This window comes from Stegodyphus dumicola, chromosome 9 (assembly GCF_044657685.1).
Source record: "Stegodyphus dumicola isolate Sdum_Otavi_A_Nest chromosome 9, ASM4465768v1".
NCBI classification, from domain to species: Eukaryota; Metazoa; Arthropoda; class Arachnida; order Araneae; family Eresidae; genus Stegodyphus; species Stegodyphus dumicola.
In genome coordinates, this window is record NC_140776.1 from 161,226,389 (window position 1) to 161,243,552 (window position 17,164).

At 31.7% G+C, this 17,164-nt stretch overlaps 1 protein-coding gene across 4 annotated transcripts in view; it reads right to left on the reverse strand.

Moving 5' to 3' along the window:
• RyR (Ryanodine receptor) overlaps positions 1-17,164 on the reverse strand; it is a 406,107-nt gene that overhangs the window by 62,086 nt on the left and 326,857 nt on the right. For 2 of the 4 annotated variants that reach the window (XM_085824283.1, XM_085824285.1), the window contains exons 95-99: positions 13,723-13,788; positions 8,146-8,225; positions 7,918-8,021; positions 5,662-5,719; positions 3,279-3,355 (exon numbers count right to left, since the gene is read on the reverse strand). In XM_085824283.1, the coding sequence (XP_085680409.1) occupies positions 3,279-3,355; positions 5,662-5,719; positions 7,918-8,021; positions 8,146-8,225; positions 13,723-13,788 (385 nt within the window). Of the gene's footprint in view, positions 1-3,278; positions 3,356-5,661; positions 5,720-7,917; positions 8,022-8,145; positions 8,226-13,722; positions 13,789-14,101; positions 14,168-17,164 lie in introns of all 4 variants that reach the window. The other 2 variants (XM_085824284.1, XM_085824281.1) reach the window with 1 other exon arrangement.

Genomic DNA, 17,164 nt, shown 5'->3' on the forward strand with positions numbered 1-17,164 from the left:
TCAAAACTGATAATTCCTTGATGATTTATAGTAAATGTATTATAACAAAGTAAAATTAAATAGATCCTTCAGTATTGCTTAATGATGAAATAAATAAATTTAAGCATTAATTTTTTTTGAGGGAATCATGTTTTCTTTCATATGTGTTGTGCCGTTTCTTTCATATAGAATGATTTGCGAAATGAAAGGTAGCTCAATAAATTTTCCTCTTTAAATTAAAATTTACTTTTCATCCCTGCTTTGGAAAATTAATTGCATCTGAAGAAATTTTCCTCCATACCTGAATTTCATTTATTATAAGTAAAAATTTCCTTGCTCAATATCCTATAAATAATTTTGTATTCTTCTAAACTAACTGTAAACGTATTACATCCAAAAGTATTATGCTTTTATTTATCAGAAAAATTTCATGATTCAGAGCTGTAGTGGATATGCAAGCAAAATGTTATCATATTACAAGTGATATGCTCTCATATTACATTAAAAAAAGAGCAGATATTAAAGTTCATTGAAATCAAGTTAAAGGAAACTTAGTTTAATTACAGGCCAATTGTTTAAACATTGGAATAAAAGTATAACTACTTCAGTTTCAGGAAGAAAGTGGCATGTTAAAAAAAATTAAACTTTCAGAATAAATTGGAATTGGTTTGTTGGTTAGGTCCTAACCAATAATGAATTAATAATCTTATTTCATTTGCTTGATTATCACAGAATTTATTTACTTCCTATATATGTAACTATAAATTATATTTAAATTAGCAGTAGTCCTTAATTTTTCGTTTTAATTTGAGAACTTTCCATCTCTGTTTTAAAAATAGTAAAACGTTTTCTGGACTGCATCATTTCTAGATTAAGCTTATCACACGAGTTTTACATAACGATGATGATGTAGCTAATTCGGAGTTTAAATTGAAATGTTTTTTTCTCTTACTATGTTGGACAACTGCGCACTTTGAATTACCTCTGTCCTCGCTAAGACATTCTGGATGTTTTTGTTCCTATGGCAACAATATCAAAAATGTAGCTGCTCTGAAACAGTCATGATTAGTATGCCTAGTGAAAATTGTCCTCAAAAAGCTTAGCTACAATAAAAGAAATATATTTTAAATCTGCTACGGCTGCGTCTTGTTTCATCTATATGACTTCCAAGTTTATTCTTCATTCCGGATTTACTATGTGTGCTTCAACATCTATCTACATCACTTCCAAAACATTACATTTAATTAATATATATAAAATATAAAATAAGAAATAAAGTTATTAAACTTTCTTGGAACCAATTGGCAATAGACCTTTTTACTTCCTTGTACGAATTAAAAAGGAAGTATTGTAATCGCGGAAAGTTTCAGGCAGCATATTTCAACGAAAATATCCATTTTGACCGCTATCGAATGCAATTTAACGATGTTTTTGCGTGATATCTGTACGTAAGCACAGAATAAAAGACTCGTTTCCACCAAAAAAATTATAAAACTGCTTTAAAATGAATTCTGAAGAGAATTTTTCGTGGCATCTGTACGAACGTATGTACGTACGTGAGTACGTATCTCGCATAACTCAAAAACGAGTAGCCTCAGAACGTTGAAATTTTGTATATAGGACTGCTATAACATGTAGATGTGCACCTCGTATTTTGGTTGCAATCGGCCGCACCAAACGTATATAAATATATTTATATAGTATATATCCACACTGTTACCCGGCTCAGTGATCTCAGTTTCTTTACTCTTATATGTCTGTAAATTGTACATTTTTTGCTTTATTTAAAAAATGATTGAATTATGTTGTTTTTATTTTCCGGTTAAGGTTTTTATGCCTTTAGTAAATCTGTATGCAATAATTTTAGAATTATCAACAATTTTAAAGTTGTTTAAGTGCCGCTAAGCCTAATAATTTTTTTGATGGCGTCCATTGCTTGTTTACATTTGAAACAGGATAGTGGATTTGTTGCCAATCTAGAGAAACTTGATAAACAAAGATAACGCCACAAACAACAAAGTAAAGCAACAAACAAAGATAACGCCTTCATTTATTATTGCGAATTAAAGCATGCTTAATCCTTTCTGGAATTTTTTCGAGGAAATAAGTGTTTAATATTTACTTCGTAATTTTTAATACTTAATTTTAATATTTAATTTAATAATAATTTTAATACATGTATTTTTGCGATTTATTACGATTAGATAATTCTTTAAATGATATAAATTTTGTGTATTCTGAGTTATAATATGAACGAAATATAATACTGTTAAGTGAACCTAGCGCCAGAGTGTCGCTATGGTAAACAAATAGAGTGAATTTTAAAGAATGCATTTATTTTATTGTGGTTTATGCGTTGTCGGCGAAGTAGATTTAATTCAATCCAATAAGTTTAAATGAAATGCAAGAAAGAATGTGTACAATTTAATATTCCGTACAAGAAAATCACGTGGTGTACACATGAGATTTTTTGAACAATTTTTCTAGCTTCTTCAATTGGCAGTTATAAATCTTGGTTTTCAATTAAGGAAATATAAGACAATTTTCAATACCTTAACACGATGGTGAGAATATCTTGCTATAGAATGTGGTGTGTTACTGTAACTTGAGGTAACAATTTTGTCCTTGCAATAGTACCTTGATATGAATTTAATTTATATTTCAGTATAGTTATAGTATTTGATTACCATGTTGAAAAATACCCCCCAACACACGAATATGTGGTGCCTAGATCTATGTCTATAGCTGCTACGGTAGCCATTTTTCGAAATCCAGCAATAAAATTAGTGACTACAGGACACAAGATACTCCCTTCTACAGCACTCACGCAAAAAGTGTTAAAAAAAGAAAGAACTATTCGTAGATCCAAGTAGCAAGCAATAGTTTTCATGCGCATTTTACTATTAGCAATGAGTAAGTGTACCTCATGGTAAGTGGATCAAGGTTTCGGTAAGCGAAAATTGTGCAGTACGTCTGCTAAAAGTGTAAGCGCGGGTGGGTTTAATGAAAATTTTTACTTTCTCATGTTAATTTTTTTAATGTCTATTGCTAATTGTTTCCAATAAAGTTTAATAATTTTGCCTCATATTTTATATTTTACATATAGCACATTATTTTCAACATTATAATAATTCTACCTTTCTCTCTTTTCAAAAACTGATTCCGCATCTAAACTTTTAAACGTTATTAAAAATTTTTAGTATATCTTCCTCTAGCTAAATTTAAAGAAATGAATTTTGATTTTAGACTAGAAATGCAGAGAAAATGTCAAATGAAGCATTGCTGCATTTTTAACTTACCTAAGATTTCTATCCTACCAAGGAATGGCTCGAAGTAATTAAGAACACTGCTAGCAGTTTCCAAGAATCTCGACAACCTAAATTAAAGTACATGATAAGAATTTTCTATGAATGCTTTTTTTGAGATTTTACAGTCTCATGCAATTTACTTAAGCAAAGACATTATGTGCTGACTAATGATATATTATAAATAAGTATACAATATGAGAAACAAAAGACTTTTATAAGCTCTAGAAAATTAACTTTCGGCAGTGTATTTTTCGATTACTCAAAGATTTGTTATTAAAATCTGCAACACAATTTAGGAGGTTCTTCAATATTTTACTAATAGTTAAACTTCTGGTTTTCTAACTAATCTGCTCTTGCTTATTTCATTCGCTCACTCCGAAAATATGTATAAAAACTTTATCAGGTTTTCCTAGATCAGGCAAACGTCAGTTATTCCAAAACCCCTAACATACGTGAAGCGAATCAATGGCACTTGTTGGCAGTGACACTTGTAAGGTATTTCTCCCGCTTTCCTAGCGTGCCTTCGTGGTGTACTAGTTCTGCACACTGGGCCGGTATTCCAGAGGCCCGCGATTCGGTTCCCTGCGAAGGTGTTTGCTCATTTTTTATCTCTCTGGCTTCGAAAAAAAAATCCTAATGTCTCTACAGCGGTGCCCGAACTAATCCTTGTAACTGCTGCTAGTTGAATGGCAAAAGTTCTGTGACCGCCAGCTAAGTTTTCCTCCAGATTCAGATAAGTTCAGGATGAGTCAAGCTTCTCATACTCAGGCTTACCAATGTTATATGCTTCCTTGTAACTGCTGCTAGATGAACGGAAAAAGTTCTGTAAGAACTAGCTAAGTTTCCTTCCGGATTCAGCAAGTTTAGGATGGGACCAGTTTTTCGCGTTAAGGGTTACCAATGTTATTTGCTTCCTTGTAATTGTTGTTAGTTGAAGGACAACAGTTCTGTGACAGCTGGCTATGTTTCCCTCCAGATTCAAATTAGTTCAGGATGAGACCAGGTTTTCGTGTTCAGAGTTACTAGCGCTATTTGTTTCCTTGCAACTGATGTTAGTTGAGTGGAAAAAGTTCTACAAAAGCCAGCTAAGTTTCCCTCCAAAATTAGATAAGTTCAAAATGAGACACGCTTCTGGTATAGACACGTTGATGAAACCAGAACTAAAACATAATTTCTTTAAAGGCAAAGATGGATTGGAATTAGGATCGTTAACTAGAGCAGAAAGATTTTTTTGAATGTGAAATGCCTCTAGAAAATCCAGTTCTGTAATGGAAGATGTTTTTTGAATAATTTTGGAAGCAGAAAAATTGAAAGTGTGATTTTCGGACCAACAACGTTGAGCAACAGAATACTTCTGTGTTTCCTTTTTTCTAACATATGCCTCATGTTCCCTGACGTGAAATTTTAAGGATTAGTTTGGCCAATGTACATTAAACCACACTGGCAAGGAATCCTATAAATACCCCAGGAATTCATATCCGGAATGAGGTCCTTGAGTATGAAACTCGGAATTTTATTGATGGGAGAATAAACGACCCGAAAGTAAAATTTCTGCAAAATATGTGCAACTTTAGAGCTAATTGATGGAAACAGGGGAATGACAACAGAATTTTTATAATCTCCTAAAACAAGAGTGTGCCTTTTAGTGTGTTGAGATGAGAACTTCTTAACTGCTTGATTAATAATGTTGGGTGAAAAGCCCCTGTCAACAGCTATTGCTTTTAAATAATTTAGTTCTTTATCAAGGGATAGTTTGGAGAAGCAAACTTGAAGAGCACGGAAAAAATGGGAATAAAATGAAGCTAACTTTAGTCGGATGACGATTTAAAGTGTGGTGGAAGGCAAACCGATGAAGGTTTACGGTAAACCGTAGTACTTAAGTTGGATCCATCTTCACATCCAACTTCAGTACTACGGTTTACCGAAAAGTCTTAAATGTCTCCACAATGGCGCCCAAACTGAAATGTGGTGGACGATAATTCGTCACCATCACTCCTCTCCATTTGCCTTTAAGTGGGGACAATGTCAGACATTTTATCCTTCTTTACAATCCTGGTGTCCGGCTAGTATCGGAAGGTCCGGACTTTGAATACCGTAAAGGCTTTATACATCTACGGTATAAAGCCATGTCTCCTCCGAAATAAAACGCCAGATGATATCTACACATACTAGCGATGATTCACGAAATGACACACGAAATAACAAAGTTAAAAACTGGAAATTAGTTAAGATATTCCAGTCAAACGTGACGCATTTAAGAAATTATAAATTTTTATATGGAACACCTTTTAAAAACACTTCATTCTTTTGATTTGGCGAATTTTTACCCAGTTCATTTGGAATTTAAAAGCGAATACAGAAATTTAATGCTTACCTTGGATCATTTGGCATGTGCTCTGAGAGATTCGTTAACAGGACAGCTAAATTAAAACCTGTGAAATAAAAGATGAAATGGTATTACTTATGGAATTTTAATTAAATATATACAGAAAAGGTTTTGTGAAAAATATTAAAAATGTAAATATTACTAAACAATAATATAAGGTACCAATATCCTTTTCTTCATTTTTTTCAATCAGGAATAATTGAACCCTATAAAGTTACAGCATCACTTTCTTAATTTTTTTCAGTCAGGAATAATTAAACACCCTAAAATAACAACATCGTTCTCTTCATTATTTTTTTTAATTTATTACATATTTGAGAAAACCTGATTACATGATGAAAAATAAAAGGTTTACATTATTAGTGTGGCGAAACAGAAATGCGATGATTAAAACTGATGTTGTAGAAGCATAGTGATATATTTCTATACTTTTGGCTATTATTGTGCATTGACTTTCAATACGAAATTCACCCCACCAGTAGCCAGGCGATTAAGGCACCTGAATACTAGGAGTTTGATATGGGTTCGATTCCAGGTGAATGGGGTGGCTGCATGATTGTGTTTCGTACTTTTCTTCATGTGTAACGTGAATAGGAGCCATTTTCCTTTAGAAAGGTCTTCCACGAAGACGTCCTTCCCCTTAGGCAGATAGCCGTTTTGTGTGTTTTGCCATATTCCAATAACTTAGTAACCTAATCAATTCGAGTTCAACCATGTAATCTAAAAAGTTAACAGATATGCAAAATTTCAACATATTTTATTTATACCTTAATTCTTACGATTGTTAACCTTTGAACTTCGTACCTTGTAGAGTTCCTCACTTTGTAATTCTAAATTAATGTTGGAAGTGAAGAATCTAAGAACTGATAAGCGAATAACCGCTTAAGTTCGGTGACAAGAAACAACAAGATACAAGGGTAACTAACCCTTTATTATTCCAACAAGATTTAACAAAACTCCGCCTGGGAGTGTACAAACAAAGCCCGCACTTGGGCTTGAACTTAAAAGACTAAGAATTAAACTAAAAATAAGATTAACTAAAGAAATATAGTCGAAGCTATGAAGGTTCAAATCGAGTTGGCCCCTTAACGTATTTGACTACGAAGCTTAGCAAGGGCCTGAGTACGGCCGAGCGTAATAACAGCTTTGAGAGAGAGAGAGTGACCAAAAAGGCAGACGCGCGCAAATCAGAAACTCTGATTCTCTCTGCCTCTGTAATTAACTTCGTGGTTTAAATACCGCTCCTCCTCACTAAATATTCAGCAAGATTCCAAAACTACGTTCTGGCCGGAAATAGTAAGTAGAAGTTAAGAATTTGACAGGAAAGGAGCTTTAACTTAACATTTAACTGTTAATAAAATTAACATAATCCTTACAACCTTTTCTGCTAAATTTTTGTCTTAAGTGCGAGCAATAATATGATGACCGTAGCGTAAAATTAATTCCATACGAAAGGTATTTATGGGAAATTTTTAAACTTGCTTACGCCTAGCCCGAAAAAATAAATATTTTTGCAAATTTTTGCAAACATGCACATGGAAAAGTAGCTGCTAAATAAGACATAAAGTGAAAACAAATTTTAGGTTGGCTGTTAATTTAAAGATACCTACCAGTCATTTTTCCTAAAAAAGTGTTTCTTTAAATTTCTAAAAGCACATTACAAAGACAACTGTAGACTGAACAAGCAAAGATGAAACAGAACAGCAAAACTAAAAAAAAAGAGTACACAGTATAAATCCATTTTCTGTTTTGCTTCCCAATATCTCTCCTAGAGTGATCCACCATAAAATGGAGGACAATGACTCAGATATTGAGGCGTCCATTTCTTCATGTAGGCACACTTTTCAAATTGGAGTTAGGATAATGATCATTCGATGCAAATGTTTAAGAAGGAACAATGGTCAAGATTCCTAAAATGATTTCCTAAAAAGTAATTACATGGAATTTATTTCAGATTTCTCTACTAATTAATACACCTTTTTTCCCCAATGACATCCTTATATTAGTTATTAATCCCTTTATATTAGTAAGAAATATTCCCAGGAACCTTTTTCTGAACAGAGTTTAACCCACTGTACTGAACCAAACTGCATACAGAAATCGTCTGCGCCATGTCATTTACTTATTCTACTTATGAAAGTTTTAAAACAGAATTTCATGTTTTTGTGCATAAATTAGAAGAAATGCGGAACAAAATCATTTTAAATTCTTAAATGAGTATTTAATTATTTTGCTAATACAAACCAATGTCTTTTGCTGGATTATGGAATCGTTCAGTAAACTCCCTATAATCAATAAGACCGTCATGATTTGGTTCACAGCAACCCATTAAGTATTGTATCTCGTCTCTGAAAAAGAAATAACAGAATTAGGACTGGTTCAATACATTTCATATCAGCATTGGTATTTGCCAGTTCTTCCCTGTATGGTTCCTGAATCTGAAAGGGATTTAAATAAAAAAAAAAGACTTACGATGTATAAATCTTTTGCTGCTCCATTGCCTTTTGGAAATCTTTCGGTGTAATCCACCCAGTATTTTTGGAATCGATTTCCTAACGGGAGTAATGGAAAAACAATTACAAAAATGTCTCAGATTTGTCAAAATATCGTTTACATATTGTCTTCAAACATTAGTTCAGGGAACTCATAATTCTTTTCTTGGTGGAATCTCTAATAACCTTAGAAAGTTAAATGTTTATTCATGTTTTTTCTCACTAGTACTCTCTACGAGAAACTTGCAATGAAAGTATATCTTCTAAGGATCAAAAACATAAAAGACAGCCAAACCAATAACATTCAGTGAATTATCTAACTGCATCACTAAAGGATGGAGAGTAGATTATTAAACGAGTTATTTATTTGTCTTTATATAATTGCGTTACTGCCTCAATATGTCTCGTAGTGATCTGTGAAGTCCAAGCGGTCACTTTCATCAACATACTTTAACCGAATTTGTAAGATATTAAAGTTGATAAAACAAAAATAATAAAAATCTGAAAGCTTCCAGATTTCCTATTACACCCAAAATTACGTTTTTTCCATTTACGTACATATACAAGTTTCGCGAGCATTTGAGCTAATGTTCCTTTGGGCTTTGAAAACAGCCTATCTTTAGAATTTCCGATACACATCGCGCGCTGGAGATAAAAAATGTTTTTTTTTTTTTTTCATACAGTGCCCTTGCTCGCTTTGAAATCGCTGAGTTTGTGAATTAAAAATTGGTTAAAGTTTTATAAAATGGGAAATACACAATAAAAGAAATTCAAAATTCTGTCTTCCATTTGTTTGGATGCGGGTGGAGAACTACGTTATTCAAAATTTGATGGCGCTAGGTACCGTGTCTTTACATAATGTGAAAAACATGCATACATTCATGCAAATTCTTCACATAGGGCGATAATGTTTAGTGGCAACAATTTGAGAAGTGATTCAGACATTTATAGTGATTCAACGGAAAATGCCGTTTCCGGATTGATAGCCCTCCTGGGTCAATAATTTTATTAACTTTTCAGCAACTGTATTGAACTTAACTTCTACAGCAATTTAACAACTAGAAAAGAAGTATCAACCGATGTTATGTCGGCAGATACCATTTTCTCTTTATTTTAATTTTGAGTTGTGAAAATCCCAAATTCGCATTCAACTAATTTTAGAGGTACGGTAACTGCACGGTGTACAGAATTCCGTGAAATTCAGTTCGAAGGCCACTGATGCAATATATTTAAAGATTAAACAAAAGGAACGGAGCTAATCAAAGTGAATATTGCTTTCTTTTTTCTCTGACAAGACGTTTTATTTACTTTTTTAACGATAATATTTATTTAATATTAAATTTGGAAGCTTTCGCTAAAGTATAAATTTAAAACAACCTTGAAAAAATAAATGCGTCATAATTTCATTTTACACATTTCCTACTAGAATATGTTTAAAATTTTTCTTTAAAACCCTGTGAACGGTATTGTCGTATATATATATGTTACGATGAAACACCGAAATCTGGAGAATGTCGACTTTCACCGGTGAATATCAACATTCACATAGTCGCTTGGTGTATGTCCAAAATATTTTCCAAATACTCTTATTTCTGAATTACACCGGTCAATGTCGACATTCACCATGTACTAATGGTGAATGTTGAACATATAAGAATATTATATTTTCTTCTCCGTAATTCATTCGCGAAAAAACGCACTTGAGACTCAGAATAAGAACATAAGAACTTAAAACAAACAGTACATTCAAAATGAGAAAGGAAAATAATAGAAGTTATAATTATGTGATTCAAATCTTATTTATTGCAACAACTTAAACTATTATGACACTTTGAATTGCACAAAAGGCCCTTGCTTTTACAACTGCATTTATTTGTGGAACACTTCCTTTTGGAATGACAGCGTGTACTCCTCTCTTTTCGACCTACACCAGAGCATATCTGTGATTGTCGACATACACCAGTGAGGGTCTGAATGTACAAGAATGTAAAGAAATATTCGATCTTTCACCGACGTATTTGGCGAATGTTGACATTCTCCAGTAAAAGTCGACATTCTCCAATTTCGGTCTTTTACGGTAACACATACATATATGTGCACTTGCAATATGTTCAATAAATTAAATCAATTTTTATTGATTTAATTTATTGGACATAAACCCAGGTATAAAGTATTAGGGACATTTCAACATTAAAATCGAGATAATACTTCTTTCTAATGGCAGTTTTAGGAAATTTCGATTTACTTAGAGAAACCCCGGGCGACGAAAGTGTTAAATAACGTTGTAAAGAATTTAAAATTTGCTGTAAAATACTCTGTACAGTAAAATAATAAATGTAAATGCTCTATCACTTAAAAAAAAAGGTTTCTCTAAGCAAATAGCTCACACGTATCTTCGAAATATTTCATTGCAGTGTACATTTTAACTATCGTTGCAGTGTACATTTTAACTTTTACATATCGATACTAGAAAATTCAGAGTTTTGTATCAATTTATCATCACAATTACAAGCAAGATAAATGATATTCAAATACTATCGATTTCAAAGACAATTTGATATAGATGCCTCCTGCTCTAGAGTATAAAAAGTAAGTCCGTCTAAGCATTTTTGGGGAATTGGAGGTTTAATTTAAATTGAGTATTTCTCTTCCAATTCAAAGTAACCTTTTAGTTCAATTTAATGAAATTTTAAATAGGTATCTTGCTTTTTTAATAGATAAAATCAAATTATTTTCCAATAAGAGCTATAAAAGTTAATTTACAGTTTTAAATACTAATATTTCCAAAAATAATCAATAAAAATTTTTTAAAAAATAGAAACATAAAAAATATCTGAAATAACTTTGGAACAGTTTTTACAATTCGTATTTCAAACTACTTAGGCGATTTTAAGTACATCTGTCGTCTTATCAACTAAAAATTCTGAGATAACTTTAAAATGGCTTACATTGAGAAATAATGATAATTAGTTTCAATAATGAAAGACCTCTAAAGGTAAGACAGTATAATTTTAGCTCAAAGGAAAATGTTATAAACTCTCGAAGAATTGATTGCCACATGTGACATTAAATCTCATATCGCCAACTGAGCTAAAAGTATTTGCATACGTATGTCAAAAACTTCATTTGCTTGCTTAACTTAAGAGCCATGTAGTATATAGACAAAGTAGTCAAACTATGTCGAAGAAAAGTCTAAATTTCCATGGTCGTTTTTAAGCTTTGTTGTCAGAGTCTCTTGAAGCCAAGTGGATCTAAAACTAATTAACTGTTAATAATTATGAGAGAACTAGTCTGAACAGAAAACCAAAATTACTTAAAAAGTTTCATCCATCAAAAATATTGAATGCAAATCCAGGAACAAAATCATGCTCTTGCAAGGCATAGTTTTTCACCTGTAAGGGTAAAATATTGCGCGCTATGTGAAGTATCACACTAGTAAACCATACGAGGAAGAAATTCCACAACATACCAAGTCAGCATCGCAAAATTGTTAAAAGGTGTTTTTCTTAAATTTCGTTCTTGCAGTTTTTCTGGTGTTTCTACATAAATATCCTATATCTATTGCAAAGAAAAATTCTCTTACGGTTAACTCTAGTATAACTTTTAAAAAGAGCAACAGATATACCTATACCTTTAAAGAAGTAAAACCTTGAAAATTTCCTGCAGTGGAATCATTTGTAGAGTCCGTGATGCAGAAGTTTAATCTCATTATTACAATTGCTTTCAATATAAGTTAGAACAATACCTTATACATTTACTTATGTAATAAGTAATTACTGTAGCGTGCATTCGTGTTCGTAATAGATTCAATGCACACAGGTCCGATGATATGTTAATACACTTTATTTTTATCAAAAGAAATACTTCCTACGTTCTGGGATTTTTCAGAGAAATTCTCATACAGGTAACAGTATTACAGAGTACAATCAGTAGTTACACTTCAAACTACTAAGAACGTTGCAATGCAAAACGAATGTAAAGAGAAAGCTAACGGAGACATCTCAGTTCATGCTGAACAAATAACTCGCAACAACAATAGCTAAAGAACTGAGAGCAGTTACGCCAAGATATTTATAATACTTTCTGCTTCTCAAAATTAGTGGAAGGCAATATAAGGGTCGAATTACGGTTACAGCTAATATAATGATCAATTACATTTATTCAATTACAATACCGATTACGGTGTTACAAGGACCGAACCAAAATGTTGCCAAATAATCGCCAAGTTTGGCGACTTCTCGCCAAATTCCCAAGATATTCATTTACTCAATGGACTTACCTCTGTATTCTTACTTTTTCGGCTTAGCTTTTCTCTTAAGAATTTTCGCCTTACATTACGCACCAAAATTCAACAATTTCATATACAACTACACTAAAATCATCTACCTATGTAAAAAATTCGTAACAATGCTATATCATTAAACAAAGTTGATTTTAAAAGCTCGTAATAGTTTTAATGTAGAGAAATTCTTTCCTTGAAATAATTTTAGAAGATCTGAAATGATTTTTAACTTCAACAAGAACCTTTGAAATGCCATTAATCAATGAAACTGCGGCAATGAATAATGCTAAATATTATACTTGTTTCATTTATTTTCCTCCTTTCATAGCACTTCTTTCTTTCATAACATTACGTTACGCATAGTCAAGAATTTGAAAACATTATTTCTCAAAATTCTTATCGAAAAAATATGAACATGAATGTTTAAAGAAAGTATGCATAAATATAAAAGATGTGTCGGGGAAGTTTCTGCAGGCAAGTGTATCTAAATTACTTTGATTTTCTAAAAATTTGGTTTTCTACTCTTATTTATTAATTTTTTAATTTTAATTCTAGTTTTTAATTGCTAATTTCTCAAAATTCCACTTGTATAAATTTATTTTTAGTTAATTCACCACATTTGGTATTACTTTTGGTTTTGACTTGCCACATGGATGACGAAATATGAATTGAATGATTGAAGAGTTAGGTTTGGAGGCAATTTCCCCTTAATAAGTCTGTCTCCTGCCTGCTCAACAGTCATTCACTTACGCGTTTAAATAATTTTTGGAATTTTAATTTTATATTTATTCATGGATTTTATACTTGCACTTGCTTTACATATGCTCTCAAAATTTAAATGATATTGTAGATTAGTTCGCAACAATAATTAATAATTTGTTTGCATTAAATTTCATTTAAATTATTAACTTTAAATTTGCTTTTTAGAGAATGTTTGTTAAATTTAAATATAGAAGATATATATATTAAAATAAGCTACATTAAAATGCATATAACTGCAAAAATTACAGCTAATTTCACTCAACTCAAAATAAATATTTTAAACTTGCCCAATGCGTAATAAAACAAATGCCAAATTCCGTTTAAAGCACAGATCAGTTTTTGCGTGTTTTAACAGAGTGAATTGCATTACTAATTTCGACAAAGAATTTTTAACTCATTCCGCGTTTGTTTCAAAAATTCACAAAATATTACGCAACATATTTAAATGCATTAAATACGCATGCAGTAGCGTCCTTTGCTAAAGCTACAATAAATTAAATTATTGCAATTTACCTGGAAAGTTGCAGATGATGTCAGTTCCCTCAGTTTCAAGAACATATCGAAGAATTTGAGGATCAGCTGTAGGTAAGATTCAGAAAAATGGTATTCCAAAATATATCTCAGAAATTAACCTTTTTTTTCTTTCTTTTTTGGATGAATTTCATTTATCACTGATCACGGTCCCTACACTTACTTACACGCTCTATGTATTTATATAAACGTCATCACATATGCACATTATGAAAAATAACGTTTTCGAGTGCAATTCAAATATTAATTTATACTAAAGATGTAGGGACCGTGATGCCCAGTCAAGACCGTAGTGTTCAGTTAGTTCCTATAGTTAGTTAAAGGAAAAGAAAAGGATTAACTACTAGTAGTGACTACATACCGCTACTGTAGGGGAAGACACAAGAGATGGCAGCTTGAGGAACATGTTGAAGAAGCGAAGTATAATCTGTGAATGCACGATTCGTAATTTTATAAAAATTTCTAAATACACTTCATATAATCTACTTAAAACCACAAAATTAGTTTTAACTGGATTTAGAAATTGTTGCAAAATAATGCCAGTAAAATGCAAGGTTGCATCAAACTCATAATGTTCATACAAAAAATTTCAAAAAAAAATTATCAATTACAAATGTATTTATAAAGTATTTTATTTCTAAAAGTTTTGCAAAAAAGGACTACCAAAAACTTTAAAAAATGTCACAAAAAGTAAGTGAAATCGCAAATGAAAAAAGAAATTGCTTAAAAACCTTCAAAACACACAGCGAATGCTGAAAGAAAAAAGGGAATATGGTTCTATTTCTACAAATCTAGAGCATGCAGTACTAAAAAGCAATGAATAAAATTAAGGTAAAAAGGGCTCTATGGTTATACAAAAAAGCACCACAGCTTGACAAAATTTCATGTAATTTAACCAAGAAATAAAAGGAAATAAACAGCAATCCAGAGAATTTTTATTACTTTAAAAAATTAAGTAAATTTGATTAAAAATTTCATGAACTTCCATATTTTAAAATGCAACTTAAATATGTATATCTTTCTTGTAGGTAATGAATACAAGTGTTCAAAAAATCTACTCTTGGAAGCCTGAGATTATTGACTTGATTTCATTCCAATGGATTGCTGCTTTCATTTTATTTCTCCAGCAAATTTGAACTAAATCAAAGCACATTAAATGATAAAAGAAATCATGTTAATCACATTGAAAATAACCATTGTCAAAATAAATAAAAACCTATTTATTGTTACAATTTCTTTTTCAACTTGGATAATTTAGTAAATTTGATAAATTTGTTTCATAAATATCTAACTCAAGATACGCTTTACAGGAGATGTAATAAATACAACTCAGAATATTTTTAAATAGTAAGCAAAAACATTTATATTATTCTGAATATTAATGTTTCACAATTCATTTAATTTAATTTTAGAATATACAGAAATACACTAGAATAAAGATGCACTTCCATAAGAAATATTTTTGCCACATATAATATTTTAATTGTGTTGTGGTTTTTGATAACTTATAGTTTAAACAACGATAAAATTTACATTTTTATAGAAATTTAATTCTTGCGCTTTGCCCTAATTAAATAGTCTATTTCATTCGAAACTAAATTTCAGTAAAGAACATGATTTCTTTTCTTTTATTTAAATATTAAAGTATAATTTTGCAGAATTCATTTCAATTAAAAATTTAAATAATTATTTAAACTGTGAATTTTTGGAAACAATGCGATGCATATGCACAAGCAGAAAGTGAAAAAAAGAAATATTCCGGCGCTTAGTAATGGGTAGTAGAAGTATTAACCTGCAGTTAACTGAATTAAATTATAGGAGCGACGACAATAAAATCTAAGTTTATTTAAGAGATTCAAATGTTTAAAATTCAGGGCATGAAAAAAAGCAGTTATTCTCTTCAGAATGTACCCTATCCGGAGACGTAAAGATGTAACATTCTTTGAATGAAATCTTATAACATTCATTGTTCAGGTATCAAATGGTATTTCAACCTAATTCCTGACTGCGCTAGAATGAGTAGCACAAAAGTATTGTGTTGCTGGTAGTGGAGAAGACTAGTCTTCTAAGCTATGGATTGCCGGAAAAATTTCCTAAAAAGTTGATAACAGATAAAAGTTTATGGTACCTTAAGGATATCTACAAGGCTATATGAAATTCTCTTGAAGAAGCAAAACTCATAGCACGCATCTCATTACAGTAGCTGCTACTTCTTGCTGTAATTGTTTGCTTTAAAGTAGCGTTTTACGCTTTTGAAACCTTCACAAAGAGTGACGATTTTTTCTGCTATTGCACATGCCAGATATTTTCAGAGGCCATATCGGTCATTATGAAGCTAGAAGCAATTACGAAACATTTCTATTTACATCTGGTATTTCTTAGATTAGTTAGCTATTGTATTTATCCCTTTAGTCTAAAAGCTGCTACAACTCGGTAAAAATTATAGAACCCGCTCCAGATCAAGAAAAACCAAGCTCATTGCTTACGTTAGATTGCCAAGTTACATTGTAGATTGCCTAATCACTATCTGCATAAGAGTTCAAATTTAGTCCATCCATTCCACCGTCTAAAGACAATGACTCGTTGCATTTCCCTACCGAAAGTTTCATGCTAAAAAGTTATTATGCTACAATTTATTTAGCTAGTTTTGTATTATACAAAGAATGTTTCGCGATCTTCCACTCATTTCTGTAACTAAACACATCCTTTTGGCAGACAGCCAAAATTCTTGGTTAGTATGCTGTCTGAACTTCCAACATTCAATTATTTAGATAGAATAACGTTTTTTCAGTTTCTGACTCCTTCCTCAGGTTTATGTTCACCTCCTCTCTGCACGCTCCTCCAAATGGAAAGCACATAGGACTGCTACCAGGCCAGCATAAAATCTCTCTTCTTAGCAGCGTATCTCGTTGGTTACAATACATTTTGCTATCTGGAAATGGTGCAACAGAAGACTTCCATTTTTAATCAAATGAACTTCCTCAGACATTCGAAAGATGGAATAAAAGTTATATAATTTTTGCGTGCCATTATTAGCTTGAAGATGCCATTCTTAGCCATGAAAGATGAAATAAAAGTTATATTATATTCTTTTTTGCGCGCCATTATTAGTTTTTACTTACGGTGAATCTGAAAATTCATAACCGTGGCTTCAGGAATTTACAGCCTGCACTTTTTCTAGAATGCATAGGCGTAACCGGCAGCTCCGTTTTTTTCACACTACATGTGCCTATGCACCGAACAAATATAATTACACTGGTGTGCAAAAACTAAAATTAAAAAGTTCGAAAAATTAGCATATCAGCTGAACGAAGAGGCAGAGCGGACAGAAAGACAATCAGGAGATTAAGTAAGGTGATGTACGGTAGCACATGCGCAGATATGCAGGTAGACGTAATGGGGGAGTGTCTGAGTAGTATAAAGC